At 53.7% G+C, this 21,059-nt stretch overlaps 1 protein-coding gene across 14 annotated transcripts in view; it reads right to left on the bottom strand.

Moving 5' to 3' along the window:
- The window catches only part of NTM (neurotrimin), a 343,561-nt gene that overhangs the window by 12,850 nt on the left and 309,652 nt on the right, over positions 1-21,059 (bottom strand). For all 14 annotated transcript variants that reach the window (XM_083808756.1, XM_083808751.1, XM_083808752.1 and 11 more), the window contains one exon: positions 15,749-15,874. In XM_083808756.1, the coding sequence (XP_083664882.1) occupies positions 15,749-15,874 (126 nt within the window). The remainder of the gene's footprint in view (positions 1-15,748; positions 15,875-21,059) is intronic.

Genomic DNA, 21,059 nt, shown 5'->3' on the forward strand with positions numbered 1-21,059 from the left:
CTCCTTCCTTGCCGTTCTCCTTCCCTTGCTGCTCCTCTTTTTCCCAGCCCGACTCGCCTCCCCTCTGCCTCCTCCCACCCGTTTGTTTCCATTGAGCCTCTGACAAGATAATAACTCACCAGAAAGCGAACACATGTTCCCAAATTAATTACGTGCCACCGTCCCCCGGCTCGCTGTTGTGCCCATGTTCAGGTCTCTGGGACATGTTGCTTCCAGCTTCCCTGGCTGAACGTTGCTGCGATGCCGTTAGCAAAACCTCGCCGGCACGGCAGCGAGGCAGCTTGCTGCAGCATCCCGAGGAGCTTGCTAACACCTCCCTGCAACACAGGGCTCCCAGCAGAGCTGCTGCTGATATTGCTGGGCCTCACATTAGCCTCCTCGCCACTTCTCCAAGCCCCGTGGCACTAAGCAGGGCTGCACTATGGGTTTGGTCTCCCCATGGGCTCTCGATGTCCAAATTCCCAGTGCTGGTCCCAAGGCACCGCCACGCCGCTGCGCTTGCCATGCACCAACCGGGCTGGCCGGAGAATGAGAATATTTTATGGAGATAATTTTATTAAAATGTTTACAACAATGCAGATATTGACATCTAGCTTCAAATCAATAGCACAATTTATTGTCCTTCAAGGTGAACATTAAGCCAAGCTGCCTATTAGTCAATATTTACCTCCAAGGTCTATAAATCTTTATACTGGCTTCAGCAGATGTTGACAGGGGTTGATTCCAGATAAGTGAAAGTAAGAGTGTGAAACATTGCTCCTTTTGGAGGTGAAATAGTAACTAGTTAATTACAGCCCCTACAGCGATTCTGAACTATCAATTTATGACTACTTCTGGCAATAAAAATTAACATCGCGCAGACTCCCGGCTCAAAGTGACGCTCTTAAAACCAAAAGCCATTTATTTCCCACGTCATGCCGATGCGGTGGTGATGGCCTTCTTATAACAGTTTATAGTAAATAAATAAAATATACAAAGGTAATAAGAGAGAATTGTTGGCGTCCGAGACCTGATTCCCCCCTCCCCTCTGCGGCAGAGGGTGGGAAAGTGCAGCGCGGGTGATTTAGTACCTAAGCAGGGGCAGCTCAGCTCCTGATGAGCAGGGAAAGAGGAGGAGGAAGGAAACCACCCTGAAACACCAAAATGCCCCAAAACTGAGTGCTCAGTGCAGGAGTGACACAGCCCTGTGAACGTGGGGAAAGAGCAAAAGCTGCCTCCATCACTTGCCCTGGCCGTGGGTAGGGGAAGCACCCGCTTCACCTCTTACTGACCAGTATTACCTGCTCCTGATTGCTCATTTAACACAAAAGGAGCTGAGTTCGGGCGTTTCAAAACTTCCCTTGTTCTTCTGATTAGGGCACTGACACCCGCTCCAGCAGCCTCACCTCCACGTCCCCCCGCTTTCCGACTCCCTGGTGCTGGCTTAACGCCGCCACGCTCCGATGGAGAAAGATTTGGGGTAATTAACCTGCTGGAAATCATCCAAAGCAATCAGTAAAAAAATGATTTCTTGAAGATTACCCTATCGACCCAGGCGAGCATGGTGCGCGCCTTCCTTCCTCTCAAGAATACTGCAGCCCCGTGCCATGGGCTCCATCTGCGAGCCCGCAGTGGGGTGACCCCTTTGGGAAGCACATCTCCAGCACCAGCTCCTGGGGGGACACCGAGCACCCGCTCTTCACTTCTCACAAGCCCTTAGAAGAAGGATGGTGAGCCCAGAAATCAGCCCACAGCCATCAGAGATCACAGGCGTGCTTACATAGGGCCAAGTCTCTCTCTTTTTGAAGTTTCCTGATAGCAAGGAAAGAAATCTCTCACCTTACATGTGTGTGCTTTTTTTTTTTTTTTGTGTATTAATTCACGTGTTTCTAGGGCTTTATGTTATGTGAAGTCACAGGGCGTGGTGCTCCCACAGCCTGGCTTTGGTACGGTGCTCACGAGTGCAGGAGCTTTGCTGAAGCCACCTCCACCAACGCAGGGCAGGTGACAGTCACCGACTGCGCCCGGTGTCACCAAGCCGAGGGGAAACACTGTGTTTTCCTTGCTTGTGCCCTTCACTGAATTGGCTTCGGCAGAACTTTCACATCCAATTTTGCTTCGCGTTCTCGTGCACGGCTCTGTGGGCTGCAAAAGAGCGAGGCAGCCGGTGACACCGCTGTGCTGGGGGCTCCGGGGTGCCCCCAGGCAGGTGCACATGCTGAGCGATAGATCCACACTCGCCGTGAAGTCCTTCTGCGACGGGATCGATGTCCCCTCCTCCTCTAGACCACGGAAGCCTGTCCTCATGCACGGCCATGCGGCACGGCAGATGCACTGGGTTTTTCTGCTCCTTTCAGCTATTTTGGGTGTAGCTGGGAGCCGATGATGCCTTCTGTTTCTTCTTGAGATGTGATGGAGGAGCCTCCTGCAGACCCCTGAGTGTGATTTTGGGCTGATGCACACAGCGGGGAGTGTTTCCGAACAATGGGCTGTCCGTGAGCATGGGGACAGGACGAGGGATTTCTGCAGGTGTCCTCCAAACATGACCAGGAACAAATCCCACAGGCTGCAGCTCTGCAGCCCGCTGCCAGAACCCCTCTCTTTGCTTTGGGGAAGACATTCATCCAGGCCCTCCGACTTTCTGTGCTGCTCAGAGCTGGATCTTTCACGGGTCCCACCTTTGTGGTTGTGCTTGCTCGGCGATCTGCCACCAGCGCCAAGACCACGCTTGGCTCTCTGCTGCCCTATGACAACCCAGATAACCACTAAACGGGTATGTGCAGCACATCTCACTGCCCACTGGGACATGCAGCTTGCAGAGACCCTCCTGATGCCATCACATCGCCTACCCCCAGCCGGTCAGCCTATATGCACAGCCCTATAGCCTAACCCACATCCACCATCCACACCACGGATGGCCAACGCAAGGCACGGGGAGCTAAAATGGAGGAGGTGACCCAGTGCCGACAGCAGTGAGCGGGTTCCCTGGTACAACCACCTCACCCCTGTGCCATGCAGCAGCCGGACCTCCTGCATGAAGCCGCACCACGCCGGGGATGCCTGCCCGGTCCGCTTGCCTTGCTGGTGCCGTGAGCCGCAGCCGAGCCGCCCATTATAGCACCATTGTGCAGAGTTTTTAGCTTAAAAGTCCTTGAAAGTTTCCCACTGTGACTAGTCAAACAAGATCTTTTTCACTTTCCCTCTCTTCTCTGCTAACAATATTTATACTCATTTCTTTTATTGAAATCTATCTGCCGCCTGTTCTATTAAAGCCACCTGAGTGGCAGCTCCTATTCTCCGGGAGCCCGCAGCCCATCTATTCTCCACACAATGAGGTACAAGCAGTCTATCTTCTATTGTGCTGCCCAGCCTTCGGCTCTCAAATCTTCCATCTCAAAAAGGCACGTCAGAGGTGCCAAGATGGAAAAAAATCAGGATCCCGGGCTGCACGGGGGCTTCCCAGCGCAGCCGAGCCCCTGCCCTCCCTGTCGGGGTGAGCATCTCGGGATGATGTGACCGTGAGACCCGTGATCCCTTGGGGATGCTCTTCTCGTCCTCCCCATCCGACACACCGTGACTTCAGCACGGTTTGCTGCTGCTCGTGCGCGCGGCTGGCTGCTGCCGGGATGTTTGCGAGCTTCATGTGACTTATTTGTTACCGGGAATAAAAAAGGAGCATTAAACCCTTTGTTTGTGAGAAGTAGTTCCCTGGGAAATAAAAGGATTATGGAAATTAATATTTAAAGACACAAGACACAACAACTCGGGGACCAGCCACCCTTGAACGAGGCTCTAACTCTGGAGCAAACGAGGCGCGTAAAGAACGAGCCCGTTCATTTCCATGTGTGGTAGAGCAGGGCTGGCTCCGAAGCCTCTCGGGGCTTAGCAAAGTGGCAGCGAGCACCCTGGATGGGCAGATGGGTGCTCCCCGGCCCCTGCCTCCTCCCCAGGTGCTGCTCACAAAGCCCAGAGCCAGTAGAGGGGCCGGGCTGGCCACCACATGCCACCCTCTGCAAGGAAATTAGCAGTGGCTGCAGGTCACCAAGCACTTAGGCGGCATCAGACCTGTAGCAAAGATGGGCTTAGGGCTTGTTGGAGGGCTGTTTTCCTCAAGATACTGATGTATTATCACAAGCATGGAGCCAGCCAGCTTCTTCCTCGGTGTCTACCTGCTCGGAGGGTGAGGTGGTGGCGTTTGTGGTGGCACCAAGGGTCCTAGAGGAGAGGTTTGACAGTGCAGACGCTGCCACCAGCACTGAGTCACTTCCCACGCAGTTTTTCTGCTTCAATGGAGGCGCACATGCAAAAGGCCCAATGTAAACCAAAAAATGCTCACACGGAGCCCCATGGGAACGGAGCGAAGCTTTCTTCTGATGGTTACTGATGAGCCAACATCTCACGGCCGCCCTGTGCTCCCGCTCGAGCCTCGATGCCGCTCTCAGGGCATCCAAGCCTCTCCATCCCTGCCTGCAGCCCAAGCCGTCCCCTCGCCTTTCCTCCTTTACTCTCTCTTCCTCCCCACCATTTTTGCCCGTTGCTGCTCGCAAGGTGAGAGAGGACAGTGTCGCCAGAATGAAGGATTCTCCTGCATGCCCTCTCCCAGCAGCGGCCCTAATTCATTTTTCATGGCCCCTTGCAGTGACAAAAGCCGCTGCTTCTCTCTTGTAAGCGTGCGCCGTGCAATAAGTCAAAGCTGATGTGCATTTTCCCCCTGGGTGCCGAAGCTGTGCTTTTGATTTAATTTGTCCTGTTGTTTGGCTCTCAGCCTTTGCCGGCGAGTTCCTTTGGAGAAGAGGCAAGGTAGGGCCCCATACGTGCGGAGGGGCTGGCTGACAGATGGGGTACAGTGGGTAGTGTTTAAATAATTTGCCGCAATGATGCCGGGATGTTTGAGAGTGACAGATGCTCCTGGAGAAAATCACTCAGACAAACACACACATCCTGTTTGCGGGAGCTCTGCTCCTCGATTAAATCCTGTTGCAACTTGGCTTTCCTGGAGCCCGTCCCATTGCTGGCAGCTTTCTCGAGGAGAAGCCGCGGTGCGCAAGGCTCAGCCCCGGCTAACACCAAGGAACGAGCTGCTCCTGCCTGCTGTTCACAGAAGTTGTGCAAAGCACCCCAAAAAAATGCCATGGGGGGTCACTGTCGCAGGTATCGCGATGGGGATAACGGTGGCAAGATCTACCCCTCGCCCTCCAGCCTGCATCGTGATGGGGGCAAGAGCATCCCCAGCCCTGACCCAGCTTGTGGTGCCCCACTTTCCTCCACATTTGTCTGCAAAACAGCTGCTGGTGGCCGGGACCGTGAGGTCCCTCCAGCTGCAAATTTAAACCCAAAGGCTTTCTCCGCAGGACAAGCTCTTAAGACGCAATTTCAATCCAAAGCGCTAAATGGCTGTAACCTCAGTTAAGCTGCATTTCAGCCGCATTAAGAAAATATCCCTAGGAAGGGAAGCAAGTGGCATAATGGCATTAGAGTGAAAAAATAAGCGTCAAGTGCTGACTGAATTCATCCAGGGTGCTGGCACGAAGTCCTAGCGATCTGGGAAACTTTCCCTGCACATGGTTCGTGGCAAGCCTGGCCGACGGCTTTCAGGGAACGGGGGATATTTTCCTTTCCCCCTCTTCCCCTTGGATGGGGACCACCCTGAACAGCACGGAGCCAGCTCGTCGCGCGGGGAATTTGGTACACGGTGCCTGTCAGACCGAAACGGGGGCAGCGAGCCCGGGGAGCCGACAGGCGAGGCGAGGGCTGATCAGAGATAAATTTCCAATTTTTCATAAGACAGGGAACAACCGTTACACTGAAGCGAGGCGGGGAAGCCCTGATAACAAGGCTGATGTGGTGACCCGAGGGTGCCTGGGGGACCAGAGCATGGCTCACACCGCTCCGCAGCAGCCCTTGGTGGCTCTCAGCCAGGCCCCCCCACCCCATCTTTTAACCCCCAGAGCCATCCGAACCGGGGCCTGGTGAGGCTGGCTGTCGCCTCTCCATCATCTTTAGCCTGTCTTCATTTTTTCAGACACGCTATTTTCCAGCCCAGTGGCCTTGCTCTGTCCCTCATGTTTTATGGCGCTGATGTCTCCATTTCTGGAGGACCATTCGCAATATTGCGGCTTATCGAGAGGAGCTGGCGGAAGGTGCGGGCAGTGAGATGGGTGGGGGACAACCGGGGGCACGGGGTCTGAGGGCAGGGAGCCGGGGATGCCAGGACCAGCAGGGACGGGTGATGCTGGCCCCAGGGAACTGGGAGGGACTGGAGAGTGGGCTGAGCCCCGCAGCATCCTGGCAGGTGGGGTGGTGCGGGGAGGGGAGCAGAGGCACCCCTCTGAGAAGGAAAAACCATTTTAAATAACAGCAGTGTATCACAGGAAGGGGAAAAACCCCTGGGCTACAGCATTGCTGCATCTTTAAATTATTCTGTAGGAGGATAAAAATAAAAGAGAGGAAGACAGAGAGAGAGGCCGGGAGGAAAAAGAATTGCCATTGTTTTACCAAGCAGATGGGAAAGTTCAGGGGATCAGAAAAAGACTATTATTATCTTGACTCGACCGAGAGGAGATGGGAAAGGAAGAGGCATTTTTTTTCTCCACAGTAAGGAACGCCATGGCAGAAGTCATTTCAGCAAAGAGTTGGATGGAAACGGTGGTGCCGGCTGCGGGCAGCACCCGAGTTATCTCCACGGCCAGGGCACACCACCAGGATTTGGCTTTTTGTCCTCTTCCTGATGGCAGTGGCAGTGCTGGATGTGGCATCACACAGCGCTACTACAGGGATGGGTGGTGGGCATCTGCCACCACCTCCAGCTGTGGCATCCTGCCCACCACAGGGCCACATGTGCTGCCAGCTGTGCCCACTGCCACGGCAGACGTGTACACACGTACCTGGAAAGTCACGCAGCTCCTCTTTCTTGTACAAGCAAGCCTGAAGACACACATGCACCCATGTATAAGTGCTCCCACCCTACAAGTACCCGCGCTCCTGCTGCCCTGCCCCAGAGGGGATGTTCTGCTTTGCTAAAGCCATGCAAGGGCACACAGAATATGCAACAAGTCTCCCTGCTTTTTCCTGCTGGCCATGGAACCACCAGCAGAACACTTTTCTTCCCCAATTCATGTGACAAGCTCTATTTTCTGCCTCTGCACGCTTCCACGCACATGCTCTGCCACTCCAGGGCTATTTGTTGCTGTTGCTCAGCAGGCGCAGGACGGGGCAGCTGAGCAGCTCCTGAGCGCGGCTCAGCTCCTTGCCCAGCCACGCAAACTGGAGACAAGAAAACCCTTTCCACACGTGCTCAGGCTAGGGGAAGGGCCCAGCCCCAAAGCCCGTGGTGCTGGCCCAAGCACAGAGAGCAGACTGATTTACAAACGGGCACACATTGGTGTGACTTTTTCCCTACAATGTGTCATGGCTGTGGGACAGGGAGGTGAGGCGGAGGAGCTCAGCTCAGCTCCACCAGGTCTTGGGCATCCTTTGCCCATCACATCCCTCCTTGCAGCCCGGTTCTTCACTGTTCCCCAACTTTGTTCTCTTTCTCTCTAGTTTATTGCATTTGTTTTCTTTCCTCTCTCCACCACACAGTTTTCCCCTCAGTCCCTAGACCTTTCCGTGCCACCCTTCCCTCTCTGCTCCTCCACGATGCCCTGACACCTTCCTCCAGCCGCCTCCTCTGCATCTTCCATGTCACGAGCATCGCTCGCACCCGCACCCCCGGGATGCAGAGAGGGGGCTGGCAACCTGCCCTGCCTAATCCCGCAGCTACTGACTCCTCGTGCACTTAATATTCACGACAGAGAGAAACATTTCACGGCGAATTGGACGCACATTCAACTGGAAATGGAAATTTTATGACTCTTCTCACTCTGAGCTGCAGATTACACCAGCTGAGAAAACATGGAAGCAAATGAACAACCTGTGAACTGTAAAGTATATTAATAATGAAATCACAGCCCGGGAAATGAAGGCTTTATTCTGTTTATATTCTGCTCCATTAATAGAGAGCACTCTCGCTAGCTCCACCCCATTAGCCAGCAATCTGCACAGGGGAAGAGCACAAGGCAGGCAGGGGAACGGTGGGCATGGGGAGAAGAGCGAGGGGCTGTCCTTCCCACCGGGATGAACATCAGAGGTGCAGGACTTTGGATCTGAGCATTTCCCTGTGCTGCTTCCACCTACAGCCACTGAGGGCAGGTGAGGTGTGGGATATCCTGAGACTTGGCATCCCATGCACCAAGCAGCTGTTACAGGGGAAGGAAGGGAGCTGAGGAAGAAGAAGAAAGGAGGATGCACCAAACTCATCACCACCTCCTGTCTCTCCAGGGATGGAGGCATCCCAGATGCACGTCTGCACCCCCAAAGCCATGTCAATGGAAAAAATTCCCCTGGGCTCGACAGACCTGGACCACATGTTACACGGTCTGGCCAGGCTCCATCCTCCCCAAAACAACTGCCACGGCTTATGCAAAGCACATCACGGGAGCTAAAATGAGCCGGAGCTGAGTTTTCTATAGCTGAAGCGACCCGGTGTTGACAGAATGGGGACGCGTTTCCACAGCTCAGATTTTTATAATAATACCTCGGGGGAGTCTCTGGCAAAGTTTGGCCCAAATATAATTAGTTTGCACAGCTATTAGGGCCTGATAAAAGGTTTTAATTTGTGTGGAGATCTCTCACATCTCAGACACTCCCGTCCCTTGCTCTTCCTCCGCTTCCTAATGCCAGCTGAATGAAAGGCAAGTCCCAGGCAGGGAGCGAGCCAGCGACACAAAGCCTCCCATTTACCCAGGAAGGAGGGAGCCGCTCTGATCACTAAAGAAGAGACAGAAAATCCGGCAAGCTGACGCTGTCAGCGTGTTGTTTTTTTGTCCGCTTCGTCCTACCCTTCACAATAAGTAAATAAATGAAACCCTTCCTTCTGCAGTGGCTGGGTGAAAAGATACAGGGATGGGTTGAAATCCGCTGTCTCTGCACAAAGGCGAAATGAGGGATGCTCGGAGAGGGCGTCACGCCGGGCACCGGAGTGAATGGAAACTTCCCCGCTCCTCTCACCCAGTCCTGCCGCTGCTGTGCACATGCAGGGCTTACGAGATTGTCATGCAAATAGGTCGGCTTGGGAGCAAGAAAAATAAATCTCCAATATTCTTATTAATATGTCTCTGTACAGGGCCCCAGCTCCCTTCTGCCGGGCATGGTGCGGATGCAGATCGGGGCCTTTAGCAGTAGCGTGGTGCCTCGGAAAGGCAGCGAGCCAGCAATGGGATGAGCCCATGGATAAAAACTCAGGTGCAGGCAGAGCTGCCTGCTTTCTGCCTGGGAAAAGCTTCCCGACGCGGGCGGCTGTACCTCCACACGAGCAGCCGGCCCGCACGCGTCCCCGGATGACGACGAGGAACTGCGCACGCCTTGCCTCTGGCAAGGAGGGAAAGCGTGACATTGCAAAGCTGTGTTCAGGGAACATGCTGAAGCGGAGAGGTTTTTTTTCTTTTTTTCCCCTTTCCATAACAGAAAGGCACTGCCTCATTTGTAGCTGGTAGGGGTCTAGTTATTTTTGTACTAAAATGCGTATTTTAAAGGCGGCTGTGCCAAATATGCAAACAAATCAGCTGAGAGGGTTCATTTCCACCATGCAGGGAATCAAAAATATTACTTTTATATATACACGCATATAAGTACATAATCTCCTATTGCTTCGAAATAGCAGGTAGAAAGAGGGCACATCAGTGGAGGGGAAATGCTACAAAGAGCTAACCACAGCCAACCGCGCAGTGCATGAGGTGTGCAATGCATTAACCAGGTTTAAGTCACTCCTGCCTAATCCTGCTCCCGCAGGAAGCTGCTGGCACTCCAGGGGCGAAATATTCACCCTACTCCTGGCAGGATCGCCTTGCAGGATGCAGCACAAGTGCAAGAACTTTACAAGCAAGCCCTGGCAATGCCAGCCACCAGCACTGCCTTCACTTTCACCATGGCCATGCACGAAACGTGCCCTTGGCACTGGCACCCCATGTGGTGCCAACAGAGCCAGGTCACCGATGACCCTTTTCCCAGTGGATCTGTCCAGAGGGCGCTGATTAAGTGTGCATCAAAATGGGTGGCAGATTTACAGGTTAACAATGATTTAGTGGAGTGCACTGCAGCCAAATTAATGCCGGCTATAATGTAGTTTACCTCATTAAACAATGCACACCAAGATCCTGTCTGTTGTAAAACAATTGGTCTCTGAAGCCTAGTGTTCATCTTCCAGGGTTGCTGGGAGATAATAAATGGGTAATATTCCGGCGATAATGGTAATGGAGTCACGGCTCAGAGCTAATATTATGGCAAAGCAGTAATTATTTCAACAGTAAACAAGGGGACGGTTGAGCTGCCGACAGGATTGGAGCCTGTTGAAATGCTTCAGTTAATTTAGCCGGAGCCCAGGCCTGCAATGCCTCCTGGAAGGAGGACGACAATCTCGGCCAAGCCTCTGCAAGATGCCTGGCCCTGGTGATGCCTTGGCATTGGCCTCTGCAGGTGGTTAAGAGCTTCGGTGCTGGAGAAAGGCCACTGCGAGACCAGGGGGATGCATGCAACGAGGTGAATTGGGATGCCACGTACAGCAGAGCAGCCAGCTCAAAGCACAGCCCAACCAAACCCAACACAGCTCAACACATCCCAACACAACCCAACACAATCCAACACAACCCAGCTCAACCCAACCCAACCCGACCCGACCCGACCCGACCCAGCCCAATACAGCACAGCCCAACCTGACCCAACCCAACCCAGCCCAGCCCAACCCAACCCAGTCCAACCCAACCCAACCCAACCCAGCTCAGCCCCGACTCTTTGCTCCAGTGACATTAGAAGGACTCAACTGCCTTCCTTTAGACACTGCGTGTCTATACGCCCATACAACATCTCCACAAGTCCTTCTTCCCGAAGAGGGGCTTATACCTTTCCTTTCCTCAACACTGTGAGCTTTGGATGGCTCTGATGTTTTTCAGGCTAAGGAGGTTCAGACAAATCCATGCCGCCTAAATACTGAGAAGAGAAGCAAGGCAGATGTATTGGCCTCCTCCAAAACCTCCTGAACCCACAACAAAAGACAGCGCAGAAACACGAGGCTCTGGAGGAACACAGAAGCAGCCTTGCACAAACCCTCTGCTCTCTTTGAGAGCTACTGCCCTGTTAAAATGACCAGCAGAGAGTACAGCTCGCTGTTACTAAGTTAATTAGGTGACTCGAGGCAGGGTTACAGGGAGCTTTCCCTGGGGATGCTGAGCTGATCACTGCCAGGGCGATGACAGCACAGAGGCAGGCAGAGATTTGCCACCCAAGCGGATTCCCCTGGCTTCTCTCAGTGCCTCCTGGCCAGGCTCCAGACCTGATGTCCCACCTACAAACATCCCACACTATGCTCGCCAGGCAAAGCAGCCCCTGCCTGCAGTTCAGAAAGGACCTGGAAAGATTTGGGACAGAAACTGATGTGCTTAATGGACAAGCCTCTGAACGGAGGAGATGTGTCCCCTTCCCAGGGAAATGCAGCTCCTCAAGCTGCACTTTTTTTTTTGCAGCAGCTTGTCTTCTTGTTTTAAGCCCCGCCAAGAGCCAGAGAGAATCAATATATCCAAATATACCAGACTTCTCCCAGAGTCCCTCCGCTGCTTTGCTGCTGATGTATAGACAGATGATCTCAAGAGACCTCTGCCACATTAGGCCACCAAGTCTCATTTATCTTAAGTGCATATACGAGCTGTGATTACTCCCGCGCCCAAGCACCTCACGTCCTGAATGTATTTATCCTCCCATCAGTCCTGCCGGATGAGGGACTGCTATTATGCCTCTTCCAGGGAGGAAGCGGAGGGCTGCCGAGGTTAACTCAGCTGATCACGGGGGACACCTGGGTCGCGGCACAACGGGGGCCCTCCGAGCAGCTCGCCCCCCTCGCGATGCTGCCTGGCCAAGCAGCAAGGCAGCACCGGCCCCGCGCGTCCCAGCTCGGATGTGGTGCGGGGCTCTGGCTCCGCACAGGCTCCAGCTTTCATCGCCGAGCCTAATCCTAAGATTAATGAGGGATTCCCGCTATAAAGACCTCTTGATCAGCCCTCTTACGAGTAAATACACCATCAAGCCAAACCATAATGTTTTCCTACTCTGGCAGCCACTGTCTTAAGCCTTACACCAGAATCCATCATACTACAGCGATAATCAAACAGCAATTAGACAAAACCATGGCAGCAAAGTCCATCAAGGGTCGTTAAGGATGACAAGTTGGATGCAGCCCCTGGCTGTAGGATAGCCGTTTGTGGCAGATGGGTGCTGGCCAGGCAGATATGTCAGCGGTGTATCTGCATGCCCAGCCAGTTGGTGCACCCTTTCCCCATGTCCCTGGCCCTGCCCGATGCACCAAGCGTTGCCCGGTGCCCAGCAGCTCAGGACACTGAACTTTTCCCTAAGCCAAGAAATTCCAGCTTTTGTCCACCGAGAGACTGACAACGTGGCAATCACCATGACAACATCAGAGTTACCCAAAAAATAAATAAAGAGCCCAGTAACTATGGAAACACCTGAGTGACCATAACCAAACTATTAACTGGAAGATTTCACCACAGTTCGCGGATGGCATCAACACCGTGATGCTGGGGACCACAAAACATCTGAAGCCTTTGAAACTAAGAGATGCTGGGCACTACGGGTGCAAATACGGTGCATACACGGTGCTGCACACACAATAACACAAACACAGTAACGCACGCACAATAACACACACGCAATACTGCCTTTTGGACCTCCTGCACAACCCCCACACCTTCTAAATAGGTGCTGCTGCCTTTGCTCTGGGTTTATAGCTTGACCATGGCTATCTAGGTCCTTCTCCCTTTCTTTGCCCTGCTCCCTTTGCCCTGCTGGGGATGCCCCTCTTGACTGCCGTCCTATTGGGCTTGGCGCCTCGTGGATGCCAAGAGCAGACAGCCCAGAGGGGATGGAGCTGGCCCGTTGGATGCTGGTGCCTGGCTTACTGGTATAGTTTGCTGCCAGTCCCACTGCCAGCTGGAGCACCCGAGCCCATGGCCTTGGCTGTGGCTTCTCAGCAGAGCCTTGAGATGGAGGAAGACGTGACTGCATCTCTCCCCCCAGCCCCTTCTTCTTCTACCTCAACCTGTTGGGCTGCACTGCCAGGAGCTGGTGGCTGAAAAAAGGGTCTGGAGTGGGATAAGCCACTGGGGAGCTGAGCTGCTTCGGGTGTAAATCCTCTGCGGGATCAGACTGCATGCTCCTCCAGTGAGCAAACACACTTATCTGCTCCATTTCTCACCAAGAGCCACAAAACAGACTTACAGCTGCCAAGAAAATAATAGAGCCCGTGAAGTGCCTTTGCGCAGAGGAGCGCTTGCCGGGGTAGGCGCGGGGAGCAGCTCCTTCAGCTCCCAGCCCGCCCGCGCCTGGCACAGACGGCGCTATCAAAGCCTCTCCCCAGAGGCAGCGGTGAGAGCCGCTTACCCATCCGCTATGTAAACCCTTCAATTATGCACCAGCTTTCCCTTAACCAATTCTCCCCCCTCCCTTTTCTCCACCACTCCAAGCGAGATGGAGAAAGACGGCGCGAAGGAACAGGAGGCTTGCTTGGGATTTCCCCGGGGATGTGCATCGATGCAGAGCCTGGTCTGGCCAAGAGAGGGGCCAGCAGCCAGCTTTGGGTCCCCAGTCACTGCAGAGGCTCCTGGCTCTCCAAATCATACCCTGTCCTGCTAGGGAAATGGCTACGGCCTCGGCATCTTCTACAGCACCTCTGGGCACCTGCCCTGGCTCTTCCTTCAGTCCCCATGCTGCACATCCTCACCTCTCATATGTGTGCTGAATTAAAAACAGAGAACCGGAGGCCCCGCTTGGTGGCTGCAGCAGACCCAGAGAGAGAAAGAAGAGAGGAGCTGAGCTGGGAACGGACATGGGCAGGCACCGGAGATGTCCTGGGCCACCTCCGGGCTCAGCACCCTCCACCGGCAGGAGGCCAGATTCAGGTAAATCTTTGTGATTGTTTGTTCTCTTTGAGTTTTGAAAGCAGAATGCCTAATCATGGCCAAAATCGGGTAAGAGCTGCTGTTGCAAATTACACAGCACCACAGGTAATTTCTGATTAGCTCACTCTTCCTCTTGTGGTGCATCCTCAGTTTCCATAGCAGCTAAGTCCTAAGTAAAATGGAAACATCTGGTTCAAGCGCAGGTAAAGATTCCCTGGGGGAAGAAACCTGCTGGATGGCAGCAAACACCGAAAATAGCCCTTGTGAAAGAAGACAAGAGGCTTCGTAAGCCAGGAGCCTGGTTAGGAGAGGATGGATGGCTGCAGGAGAAGCTGGTGAGGGGTGCAGGATGGGGAGAGGAGGGTCCTGGGGAGCAGGAGGGGATGCGGGAAGGAGAGCAGGGCCTGCAGGAAAAACCAAGTGCGTGCAAAAAACAGGCGGTGAGGAGCTTGAGCGAGACAAAAAGATGCAGTCAGGGCGGGGAAGGGGAAGAGGACAAAGGGAAAGAAGGCTTAAAGGTGACAGCACGTGGACAGGCTCAACCATCAGTGCTGCCCGGTGGTGACAGAGTGACAGCAACTTGATGCCGCGGGTAGGTGCCATGGTCAGGGCTGAGAGCAGCACACATCTGCTCCCTGCATTTCATCACGGTCCATGCCCAGACGCCGACCGAAGGCCACCCTCTCCGACACGGCCACCTACAGCGAATAAGCCAACTCCTGCACCAGGGAATGGCTTTTTCAGAGGCTCCTGTCAACAAAGCAGGCTGAGTTGCCACTGACTCAGCTCGCTCTCTGCCTGGGCCACAGAGAGTGATGGATCTGGCCCAGCAGTTTGCTACAGCACAGACAAATAGCAAAAATCAATGGAGCTGCACTGAGACACCGCAGCCATCGCCAGGCAGCTGAATGGAGGGAGCAGACACGGCGCCATCCATCACTGCTGCTGCTGCGTCGTCTCCCTCGGCTGCTGGACAGCCCGGCCGGGATATCCCCGAGGAGACTTTGAGGAGTGGTCTGGGACAACAGCCCACGTCGGTAAGACCCAGGGTTAAAAATGACCGAGGTCGAATGCAAGCACTCAGATGGGCGATGTGGGAGGCAGAGGATCCCTTGGCCAGATGGCTCATCCCACCCAAAACGACCTTCCCCCAGCTCATCAGTGAGATCCCCGCAAAGCTGGGAGAGTTGGAGCAGCAAAATGCAAAAGGAGTGCCAAAAACAGCCGGGAAAGGAGTCTGAAATGGTGCCGTCCCAGACGGGCGCGCGTGGGAATTCGCTCCCCAGCAGTCACACCCCCGCAGTTCTGCTCAGGTTTTGCTTGCCAATTAACAAGGTTACCAATTAATGCTTTGCGTTTTTTCTTGTTGATTCATACTATATCCAGCCCCTCTTTGATGCAATGTGTGTTATTCCCCAAAAAAGGTCTCAGCAGGCGCCCGAAGCGGCTGCCAGCAGCCTGCTGCATGCGACCACCCACGGCGGCAGCTCCAGCGACCTGGGGCAGCCCCAGGCTCCCGAGGGACAAGCACAACACCCTCAGGCTGATAACTGCCCAAGAAAACCACCAATCTCCTCTCCGAGACCACCAGAATGGATATTTCTCTTACAAAACCGTCAGCTCCTGCAGCACATCGCAGCTTTTTAGCGCTCACCACCTTTTCTTTGCAGCTGCAGGGCCAGGTGAACCAGCCCCCAGCACCTCCCCAGTCGCTCCCAGCCCTCCCCGTGCCCCTGCCTGGAATATTTTGGGCAACATTTGGCTCTTACCTTTGGGCGAGATGTGTCTCCAGGTGATTGTTGGATCTGGCCTGCCCGTGGCTATGCAGGTGAGGCTGACGTTGCCACCTTCGTTGATGGAGATGTCAGAAGAGATCTCGGTAATTTTCGGCGACACTGCAGAGGCACAAAGAGGGAAATAAAAATGCAGCCGGTTCTGTCTGTCTTAAATCTGAAAATGAGGGTGAAGGAGGCAGAATTCCCGTCCTTCTACCGTGACAAACAGAGCAAGAGCCCATCAGTCTCGTCTGCCTCGACAGGAAAACAGAGGGGAAACGGGGGGGTGGAGGAGACAGAGTTGATGTGGGAAGGACTTGTAGTCATCGGGGATTCAGTTATTTTTGGGAGGCTGCAGACAGATCCTACCAGCACCAGTGTGATGTGCCAGACGGTGCTTCTCCCCCCACGCTGCTGGTAGCGACCCTGTCCTCCCAGCCACGACCAGCCCTTTTTAGCAGACCTGCATCCTCCCAGGACAACGCCAGCCCCCCACGAGGCACTCCTGGTGCAATGAAAGCACCCAAAATGAGCACGTGGCTTGCAGCTCATGGGCTCCGTGATGTCCTTGCAAGCAGGAGAGCACCGAGGAGCTCTCGTGAAGACAACGAGCCTACCAAGGAGCTCTAAGATCATGCAAAGGAGGGGAAATTCGACAGGGATGAAAGCCCTCCTGCTGCTTTGGTGCTGCCAACATGAATTCAAGGGAATTGGGCAGATAAAAGGGGCCCAGAGCCCAGGAGTGGGGCCGACGAGAGGGAAGGGACAAGGAGCAAATGGGGAGCGCTCGGCCCTTGCGGCGGCGTGACCTGGGGCTTCTACAAGCTCAGGCACGCCGTGCGAGAAAAACGATCAGCTGCCGTTATCAGCCTGCACCTGCAGAACATAATAAAGACCATCACCTTCCTCGACTTATTTTATTTTTTTCCAAGCCATTCTCCAGAGCCTAGCAGAAGATTGGCACCCCGCTGCGGTGCTTTGCAGGAGAGTCACAAATCACCCGCAGAGCATCCTGCTCCTTCCACCCACCCCAGCCGAGCCCCGTTCATCGAGCAGCCCACGCGCAGCCCCGAGCAGTGCCGTGCTGCTATCCCAACCCCACAACCCACCCCTGTGCACCCCGTCCCTGCTTGTCCCCAGCAGGGCAGGCACAGGGACTGGCTGGTGCACGAACGCCGAGCCAGAATGACTGCAATGGCCTTGCACGCATTGCCTCTGCCACGCAGGTAAGTAATTTATTGATCCGTAAAGCACTCCAAGACGCTCTGGAAGGGATTATGTCATGCCAGTGCCGTGCAATAAAATAAAAAATGATGGATTTTTTGTGAACATGAGGGTGATTTAGGGTTTGTAGTTGGAAGTGTAGTTAAAGTACATTTTAAGTGGAAATCAAGGTGGGTAATGAATTATTCCCTGTTTTGAAGGGCTTCTGGGAGTTCATTTTTTTGCTGCTCTGGGCACAACGGCTAATCTGCTAATCATGCACTGGAGGACAACTACGGATCAGACGGTCCCGGATCAGCAGGAGATTGAGTACACCTGGGGACACAGGACAGCGGCTGCAAAGATGACACCGAAGGAAATATTAATATTCATCAGTGTCATTAAGCCTGGCATAAGGGCATGTGGCCCCTGGGACGAACAGCCGCGAGATGCTCTGCCAAAAGCCACGTAGTCCACCGAGGAGCTGCAATTAATGACAAAGGTGCTACAATTGCCCCACCGTGCTCCCGGAGAGGCTGGGATTGTTATCCAGGAAACCAACGTGCTTCAGAAAGTTGTATTTCCAGAGCAGAGCTTTCCGTATCAGCAGCTAAAATAGGCCACGGAGGTATTACTGGTGGTGTTTCGAGGTGGAAAAGGATGAGCAGTGGTGGAGAGAATTGCCCACGATCGCCCAGGAAGAAGCCCTGGCTGGCTCCAGCTGTCGGTCCCAGCAAAGCTAGAACATTATCTGTCGTCTTCCATGCGATGCCTGCTAAATCAAAAGGAGCCTTTGCGATGTTTTTAATTAACGAATCCACATCACTCAAATTTAGCTTGTTTTGCCGAGCTCACCGAGACTCACAGGCAGTAAATTCAGCCTTTGCATTGTGGCTCTGTTACTGCACACAAGGATTTGCACCCACACGGGTGACAGACAAAAATTTGTAATCAAATTAACTGACCAGATTCTAAAACATAATTAAAACAAATTAAACTTTGATTTCCACTTCTCCTGAAACGCATCCTGAAGAGCATTACAACCTCCTCCTCAGCAGTATAGCAGCACCAAGCACTCCTGCAGAGATTTTAATTTTGCTAAGACCGGGCAGGGGAGGAGAAATTATTGGGAAGCTCCTTGGCTGGGCAATGGGAGACTTTGCAATCACAAATTTGCAAGTGAAAATGCAACTTTTGGGAAAAGCCCCCGTGCCCTGGCAGGCTCGGGATGCTCTCGGTCGGTCTCCAGCAATTTATGCAGCCTGCCCAGGGCGAGGCGAGGCAGGCATGGACGGGAAGCAGACAAGAGCGACAACGTCAGCGAAGTCTTTAGCCTACCCTTAAATTAAATGCGCAGTGGTAGGATTTAACACGACAATTATTGTATGCTAATTAAACGTTTGAATAATTAACCACACGAACTATTTAAAATGGCTTTCTTGAGACTTACCAGGTACGTTGTAAGGCTTTTACTATACTAGGGAGGGAAACTTTAATAAATAAGTGATCGCAAGTATATATTTAATATTATTTAATGGTCATCAGTGCCGCCGTTCCCTTTGCATTAAAAGGCTATATCCATCAGTTGGCATTTCTGCAGGGATGGGGCAGAGGAGAAATTTCTTATGCTGAACGTGGGACGCAGATGGAGCTGCGCCCCAATGGGAACGAATAAATAAATAAAGCTGAATAAATGCTGGCTTCCCAGGCGGGAACCCTCTCCTTGCGGGCAGTCCTTTTGTGTTCAGCATCTCTCCTGCTCAGAAGTGATTAAACATGGCAGTGTTGGCCAAGCTGCTCCGGTGACACAGTGCAGATTTCCCCAGAGACAGGCTGGTGTTTTATCGATCTGACTTCTGGTTTTTCCCCCTCCCTTGCCTCGCCATGCTGATGGGAAAGGTCCCTGCGCTGCTCTGAACTGCCGCAGCCTCTGCGAGTGCTCAGGGCTCACCCGGAGTTTGTCTGGACTTGGCGCTCGCTCACACACGCCGAGTCCCTGGGACAGAAAACAGTGTGCTTAAATATTTAACCAAGCCATATGGCGCCTTACACGTCTGAGGGTGTTCAGTCAGGTGATATATGTCTTTGCAGATCCAAGCATATGCACTTGCCTACACAGATGTATTCCCTGCCTTGCACCGTGTGCGCACGCACCCTCCTGCCGCCGGCACTAAATCCCTGCTACACCTCCAAACACCCGTCCCAGAGCCAGCGTGGGTGCAAACACCCCTGCACGTACCCTGCAGCACCTGAATGCACCGTTATCTCCCCGTCCACCTTCCCTGCATGCAAGGGCTGCGCTGCCCATGACAATCCTGTCCCCGACGATGTGTCCCCGACAATGTGTCCCCAAGGATGTGTCCCCAACAATGTGCCCCCACTGCCGTCTCCGGATGCAGCTCTTGGTGCAGCTGGGAGCAAAGTCAGCTGGGCCCCCTGACACCCCAAACTTCAGCCGTGCACCAGTAAGACACAAGGATGCCCCTCGGTGTTAGGGGAGCAAGGATCTGGAGCAACACTACCAAAAGACAGAGGGGAAGGAGACCGCAGGTGAGCCTCACCAGGTTGGGTGCTCGCAAGGAGGAACTGCATTTTTTTGGTTTAACCACCCAAATTCTGCCCAATTTGGGAGATGGGGCCGCATCATCTCTTTGTATCCTGCCTGTGCATGGGGATATTGCTGGGACAGTGGTGCTGTGAAGGAAAGCACACCCCAGGTGTGCTCAGGGACTCACCCAAGAGCCAAGCAAGTACTGCAGAGACACACACACATTTCTAACCCCACAAATCATTTCTGGTGCTGGAGCCGGGCAGAACGGGTCTCGTGCCAGCCCACCCCAGCTGCACGGTGGCCGGGCGAGGGATCCAGCATCACCCATGCCCCACTAGGGCTGGGAAGCCCCAGCAGTGCCCTGCACACAGCCCACAGCAGCAGCCTGCCAGCAGCCAGGCTCTCCCGGTAAGACTCGCTTCCCCCTCATAAAACATGCAAACCTCCATCTTCCCGCACGAGCAACATCTGCTCCAGATCAAAGGGAACAACAAAGAACAACTATAAAAGCAACTTGAAGCAAGAAAAAGAGGGAGACTCAGCCTTGACTTCTGCGGGCGATCTGTGATGTGCACTGGCAGCTTCCCGAGCATCAGGCTGCCGGAGCTCCTGCTTTTAATAACACTCTCTTACCGCTGTCACCCACCGACTTCGCCGTGTTTTGCAGAGCACTGCTGCCACTGGCCCTGCTTCTGCAGAGCCCCAACCCTGCTCCTGGCGATGCTATGAGGCCGGCTGAGCTCCCGCTCCTGCACCCCAAAAGAAGGGGCCCCCAAAGCTGGCAGGGATGGGATGGGGTGTAGGGACCCCAACACCAGGCTGTCCCCCTGGGACGTGGCCACCCCAGCGTGCACCCAGCAGCTGGAGGGCTGGAGACACGCAGAGCTCCCGCGCTCCCCGCCGCAGGACAGGCACCTCCGCTGTGCCTTCTCCCTCTTCGATTTCTGATTTTTCTCCCTCCCTGTTTGATTTCTGTCTGCTTTGCAGAGAGCAAGTTGGGAGACCTACGCCTTCAATTATAGGTGTATTGTAATGGGCTTTTAAATCAGTCCGTGCTCCTCTAACATGACCATAATTAAGAGAAAAGCAGAGAGGGCATCATCCTTCCATCATATCAACACGGCTCAGGAGCCGCATGGAAGAAGTCTGGGGGTACGAGGAAGGGAAAACACATCCTCCGAGCCTGCTTCCAGCTACTTTGCTGGCTTGTAAACAAAAACCTTTGGATTTTGGGTGGGGATCCTACCCTGGGTTTGCACAATCACGCCGAGCTTGGCTCAGCTTCACTGAGGGACCCAGCCCCCTCTGCGCAAACCTGGCAGCAGCCGAAGGCACTAAGAAAGGAGCCTGGAAATTAAGAGGACATACATAATGACCTTAATAAGCAATTAATAAATAACTAATGGCAATTGCTCGTTCTAAAGCAAGGCATAATGAGATGTGTCATACAGCACTGAGATGTATCTAAATGATTTCCCAAGTAGATAACGGCTCCTACTGCAGCAAAGCTCTCCGAGCTTGGAGGACACCAAATTTTTTACACCTGTCTCT

The sequence above is a fragment of the Anser anser genome (assembly GCF_964211835.1).
Source record: "Anser anser genome assembly, chromosome: 22".
Taxonomy (NCBI): Eukaryota; Metazoa; Chordata; class Aves; order Anseriformes; family Anatidae; genus Anser; species Anser anser.